Source organism: Morone saxatilis, unplaced genomic scaffold (assembly GCF_004916995.1).
Source record: "Morone saxatilis isolate NCDOM2014 unplaced genomic scaffold, NCSU_SB_2.0 Contig7, whole genome shotgun sequence".
NCBI classification, from domain to species: domain Eukaryota; kingdom Metazoa; phylum Chordata; class Actinopteri; family Moronidae; genus Morone; species Morone saxatilis.
Genome location: NW_023340246.1, coordinates 11,147,907 through 11,154,755, shown reverse-complemented (window position 1 = coordinate 11,154,755; position 6,849 = coordinate 11,147,907). Strand labels below are relative to the sequence as shown.

At 39.3% G+C, this 6,849-nt stretch overlaps 1 protein-coding gene across 6 annotated transcripts in view; it reads right to left on the bottom strand.

The window, feature by feature from the left end:
• The window catches only part of esrrgb (estrogen-related receptor gamma b), a 39,501-nt gene extending 33,257 nt beyond the window's left edge, over positions 1-6,244 (bottom strand). For 2 of the 6 annotated variants that reach the window (XM_035678654.1, XM_035678655.1), the window contains exon 1: positions 5,738-6,244. In XM_035678654.1, coding sequence (XP_035534547.1) covers positions 5,738-5,787 — 50 coding nt within the window. In that variant the 5' untranslated portion in view covers positions 5,788-6,244. Of the gene's footprint in view, positions 1-5,275; positions 5,508-5,733 lie in introns of those variants that run through there. The other 4 variants (XM_035678658.1, XM_035678659.1, XM_035678656.1 and 1 more) reach the window with 3 other exon arrangements.
• Positions 6,245-6,849: the final 605 nt, after the last annotated feature.

The window sequence follows — 6,849 nt, the reverse complement described above, 5'->3', positions numbered from 1 at the left end:
ATATATATATATATATATACGTTGTTTCTGCTTCTTTGTCTGTCTAACACACACACACACACCCTCACTTGTACACAGAACTTCCAGCATATGGCCTTTTCAATGTCACTGCCACGAGGAGAGATTGCATAGATTTCCCACATGGATGATGTCTCCTTACCTGGAGTATCAACCCCCCATCTACATACACGTCCACCACCTCCAGGAAATTGCTCTCCCTGCAAAGTCAAACACACCCCTAACTGCCTTTTAAAAAGAGACAGAAGAAGGAGGTTATGGGGGAGAAAGAATAAACAAGCAGAGACTTAAGCCGTCATTGGGAATCAGAGGGGGACTCATGAGGGACAGTTACGATATTGATTTCATAAATAAACAGAGATGGCCATCGATCCTAATGTTATTTTGCATTTCAATTACTGCCCAGAAACATAACCTTCAAACGTCTGCTTCTCCACAGTAATAACATCCACTGATAATCACAAGCGAGTCTTGTCCAGCGCAAATTGGCTTTTCTCTCTCGATCTCTCTCTCTCTCTCTCTCTCTTTCTCTCTCTCTCTCTCTCTCCCTTCGTTTTTTTCCCCCCTCCAAATGTGTAAATGACACAACTTTGCATTTGCCTAATGGTATTAGGGCATGGGCTGAATTTCAAGTGAGACTCAAGCTGATACAGTAAGCGCTCCGGTCAATTGACACAATGCAAATTAACGTGGTGAAGAGGAATTAAGTTCACAATGTGAGACCTCGTGAAGCTACGATGAGGCCCATTAAATTAAACATGCTGGCTGACCCACACTCCATGATTAGATGCACTGCTTCTTTGCTCGCTTTCTCTCTCTCTCTCTCTCTCTCTCTGTGTTAATTTCATTTGATCAATAAAACAAACTCATTCTAAGAAGTCCTCTCTGCTGCTTGCATTCAACCTGTACACGTGAAAGCCACACTCATGTTTTGATTGAATAGCGGCTGCAAAAAAAGCCTCCATCTACATCCTGATGAATTCAGAGTCCTTGACAGGCTGCCTAAAGGATATATCTATATCAAGAGGGGGTCATGACATGTAATGAAGTTATTTCTCCTCGTGCCGTCACACAGCACCACTCTACCATAGAGCTGGGCTGTACCCTCTTATGCAGCAGCCATGGCCATTAATAAACACGTCAGTCTGAACGCTTGGAAAACAGCGTCATGAGGAAATACAGGAGTGTTTTGAATTTTTTTATTTTAAATCTGGTGGTCATTTTCGTGACCTTCACCATGAAAACTCAAAGCTGGTGGTAAAAGAAAAGTTGGATGGAAGCTGCATTTTTTCCCCCCATAATGTGAACACAACAGAGCCCTGTCCAACCACCTGCTCTCTCCATCCGTCAGTGGACTAGTAAGTTCGGTTGGCTTCCCAGACGATTTTACTGGTTCCATCAGCCAACTATTAGACTTAAAAGATGAGATAGATCGCACCCCGGAGTGATGTTTTAATCATTTTCATCCATTTTGGCACAAAAAAACAACAACCGTGACCCTTAAAGTGCAGTGATAGCTGTTTCCATGCGGTGCAGGAAGGTGTGCTGGAAGCAGCCAACTTTGTCCACTCACTCCAGTGATTAAGCAGATTGTAAGACTCTGGCATTCACAAGTAACAACACATTCCCACTGAAGTTACCAAAACATAAGCAATTTAATTTACTATTTCTGACAAAAAGCAAAAATGCCTTTGAAGAACGTATAGTAGTCGTATAAGTAGCGATAAGACCCAAATTTATCGGTTACATATCAAATATCTCATAAATCTCTGTTTCCAAATGCACTCTGAAATAACCACCATCAGGACATTTCTTTCTTTCTTCCTTCTATTTTTCCGACTGCATATTTTAAAATATTGTCTCTTGATATGATGTTTGATGAGACACCCATTTGTCAAGAAAAAAATAAATTAAAAAAAATATTTATTTATTATTTATTTTACACTTCATGAAGTGTAATTATGTTGTCACACTTTTGCAAGACAAATGGTTGACCATGGAGATTTTATGTATTTATTTAAATATTAGATATTAATGACACAGACTAATCTCAGATACATTATAAACACAATATGACATGCATAAGAGCTGGGTTGTGAGACTAGTGTAATAAATGCAGATGCAATGCATAACAAGAGGATGTGCTTCTCCTAACAGACACAGTCAGGTGTTTCCATGATATGGCACCGCTAAAATTAGACCTCAGGTCAGTGTGTGATTCTTCTGGTCTCGTTCGTATGTGCGCGCACGTGTGTATGATTATGTGGGTGTGTGTGTGTGTGTATACATCTGACCGCCTGTGCTTATGCATTCCTGTTGGTTTGCCTATACCAAGGGCACCAATGAACAGCAGGTGGAACAAGAGATAAATGGATCTGATGTATTAGAATAAACTGAACATAAACAGCAACTTTAAGTGTAAATGATGCAGTTGTCAGAACTGCCATGTCTAATCATACTGAAACCACAGCGAATCATAGAGACATAATATAGTTGAACATTTTTAAAATCAACAATTAATTGAATAAAGAATTTGAAAATCATGTGTCAGTTTACTAATGAAGATATTAAATGATATACTGTGTCTAAGAAAAGAAGTGTCCACATGAACACATTTTAAATAATAATTTATAAGCAGCTAGCAGAGGGAACTTTTCTCTCCCCTCATTTTTCAAATGAGAAAAAGTGTAGAGGAGGTTTAATGGACTCTGGTCCAGTTCTTGTCCTTTAATTCAAACTTTCAGCTGCAGGTTTTTTGGATTTAGGTTACAAACCATGACAAATTTAATTAAAATTTGCTTGAGAAAAACACCAAACTGTGATTTATAAAGATTAAATCGTATATTCAGAACACTGAAACATCTAATACATATTATAGTACAATTAAATGTTTCAATTATTTTCTTTTTACGAATTACTAACACTGTGACATTGTTACTGTAACTTAATGTTATCCTTGATAAGGGTAAAAAAAGGACAAACTTTATATGTGCATATAGGTTTATTTATTATTTCTAGAAATGCCTGATAAGCTAGTATTAGAATGTTGGTAGAATAATATATTTGCCTCTTCAGCACAGATGTAGCGTGAGAGTTGGACACCACAGTCATGGGACCTCTCACCTCGGGCCAATAGGTTGGTTGTAAGGCCAAAAGTCTTCAAGGGATTATTAACAGTATTCCCTGAAGACAAATCTAACTAAGCACAGCTTTATGTGACTATAAAACCACAGATTTACAGTATGGTAGCTGGTACATGAGCAACTACAATTACTTCCAGGAGATAAATTGTATGACAATATGCTTTTAATATTTAGGTTAAGACACTTTTTTTTTGCATAATTTACTGTATATTACACATTGTAGCTTCTGTCACAATGCTCTTTTGCTAAAAAAAGAGTGTGCAAGTTTCCTATAGTTTACACTAATGTTGACACGCTGTTTTATTTATCATGGTTTGCACTTCTTAAATAATGTATAATCAACATAGCAAGTTGAACTTACTCCCTCAGGAAATGCAGCATTAATTCCAGGAAGAACTATAACCAGTACAAATATGTTGAGTGGTGAATTTTGGACTTTGTGGGGTTTCTGGGCGATGCCAGTGTGTCATAAAAAAGTGCCGTCCTATCAAATGTGACCCAGTGGTCCTGTAGTTAATGGAGGAGGCAATGTGAGAAAAACATTTACACATTCAGACTGTATGCATAGAGCATGAATACATTCACATATTCACGCATGTGTACATGCACGCACGTATGTAACCAGCTCCTGACTCGCCAAAACACACGTGCATATTTTTGTGTGTCCAAATATGCAGGGTACACATGCAGATGTACACAAACATATGGTCCCACAAACACAGCAGCACACACACACACAATGTACACACTAAAAGCTGGCTCAGGGTCACTGTAGGTTAATGGCATCGTACTGTCGCCTTTGTCTTTTTTATAATTTAAATTCAGCTTAAAATGTTTTTTAACATGTAATAAAAAATATGATAACTTTAACCCACAGTTTTAATTTACTGGATGTGTACTAAATGCAGTTTAACAGATTGTGGAAACTGATGATCGTGCGAAAAAGAAGAGCTGAGGGTTGTGGTGGGTTTTTCAAAAACATTGCAATCTGCACATGAATTACAATATTGAATGTCAAAGCCTTAAGAGACAATACATGAAACGGATATATTTAATTTAAAAAGAAATGAAACCCAGATCTTTTACTTTTATGTAAGATATCAAAACAACTGACAGATTCTCCCAACACTTGTGGATAAACATGACATTCCTGAAACCATTTATATCGAGTCACTTAGCAATTAGTGAGATTAATTAGATTGTAGTATTTAAATTAAATGTATATTCACCATAACATTATGTGTACTGCACATTCCACTTGAATTGTCAGTGTTGTCTATTTATTATTATGGTGAAATTTTGTATCCTAGTACGAATCTAAAATGAATTTAAAAATGGACTAAATGTATTTTTGTAGTGTAGCATGAGATACATGCAAAGTGTATAACATCTTCAGCTATTTTTAAATAATTGTTACTAATCCCCTTTAATAAAAGCAGCTACTTCTGAATGCAAAACAGTTTCTTTTCTCTTCCTAAACAAATACAGACTGATTTTACTTTTAGCAGTTTGTTCCTCTTGAATCTTTTTGTGCAGCTCTGAGTTGTTATATGCAGTTATAGACCGTACTAAAACAGATTATACTTGTTTAATATTACAGAAGCTTCTTCTTATAAATTCGTAGAGAGTGTTCTAGACTTTGAAATCTTCCTAATCACAGACCTGTAAATGGTGCTAAGCAGGTTAAACCTTTCCAATCCTATCTACAGCTTAACATTAAGAGGATCCCAGTAAAGGATCTTTCCTTCCAGTCATACTTGGTCAAAAGAACAGCGTCTTTTCATGCAAGGAGTGTAGTAAAGAATGACTGGTACTTCATTTAAGATTTGAGAGTTTCTTTGACTTCTCATTACTGTAAAACAGGCTAAGTGATCCTCGCACTTATAAACTAAATGCACAATGACAACATGCATATGCAAGGCGGGAAATCTTATTTAAATAGAATGAACTGCATTTTCTGTAAACATATCGCCACAGTGGAGATGATCTGGTGATTTATCTAAATTTATATATATCACAAACCACATAAAAGTGATCAAAGCTTAAACCAAAGACAGGCAGGCAGTTATCCACCCCCTCAAATATATCTGTCTCTCAAGAACACACACTCTCACACAGACTGGGCGACAGAATAGTCACAGTTTTCTTTCCCTGGGACACCGCCGGACACTGGCTGCTGCCAGAGGATATTCGTCTGGATATTGTCCGCATTAATCTGCCTCCGGCTCTTCCCTGTGGCTGAGGTTAAACCCTGGATCCTGATGCAGAGCTAGACAGCTGTAGGGCAACCGTCCGACCTGGACTCCCTGCGGGCTCTGCTACTGCAGCCTCACTGACAATACTGAGCTCCGCTGTCCCGTACATGAGGAGGTGGAGCTGAGACAATGCAAGGAACTCCCTGTTTTTTTAAATAGTTTACTTCATGCGTCAGATTTTTTTTCACATGTGATTTAAACACTGATTTTTGCAATTTTTGTGGGGTAAAATTAGAGGCAAAGAAGTAAATTCAATTATGTCACTAAAAATAGGAACACATAAACAAAAAGGGAAAAAGGTGTGGAAAAAGATGCACCTACTGGTTGTGGTAGCAGAGAGGGTCAGGGATGCACAGTTCGGAAACATCCATCAGTCCACGTTAAGCATTCCAGGTGTTGCAATAAAAAACAGATAAACAAACAGCTGGGCAAAAGCAGGAGGAGGAGATCAGTTCCTAAGTCTCCACATATCTTGATGAAATGTTGGTCAGGTGTTCCTGGGTGTTGTCTCCCCTCCCTCCCCTGTTCAACACACACACACACACCAAAAAAAATTTAAAAAACCTTCTGCCTCGGCCCCCGACAAACTCCAGTCTGCACAGGTGCTGCACACTCAGGCTCAAGAGAGCGTGTGGAGAGAGGAAGAGTGGATATGATACAGAAAGAGGAGAGAGGAGGAAGAACCTGAGGTAGAGAGGAAACAGGAAGAAAGTGAAGAGAAGAGGAGGAAGAATAAAGATCAGAGGAGTGACAGATTGAGAAAGAGAGAATAAAATATAGAGACAGATGGATGGAGAGCAGCAGTGGTGAGAGCGCACTCAGGCTGAGTAAGTCAGTAAGGGGATTGAGTCTCCATTGAAGACATGGGGGCTCTTTAAGAGCAGGGGGGAGTGGTTTGCTGTGTGTGGAGCAGCTGCCATTGGTCGCTTTCGGGAAGGCTGTCCTGAGAGCAGCCAATGGGGATGAAAGATTACTGAGATGGGACGGGCTAATGGGCGAGCAGTCTGTGTCCAGTCATTCAGAAGGGAGCGCTGCAAAACACAGGCAGACCCCCCAGAAAGACAGACAGATAGACAGATGGATGGATGGCTGGCTGAGGAGTTTCTCAGGTGTTTACAACCTCAGGAAGCAAACTGAAGTGAACAGTAGTAATTGACAAGCAACAGAAGTAGCAGCAAGTTCATTGAAGGTGATTTAAACAGGTCTGTTTATGGTTGCTTTAAAAGGCTCAGTGCCAGCTTACGAAGCTAAACTGTTCCCTTTACTCTTTTATCCTCTCCTCCTGGCTTTCCACAGCCTGCCCTCCTCTTAAGTAATGGCAGCTACTTCCCACAGCGTTTCACCAATCACACTGTGAAGAGAGGGGATCTGCCAATCCCGAAAGAGGCAGGATGTAAGAAACTGAGAGCGTTAATGACCTCGGCAGGAATGAT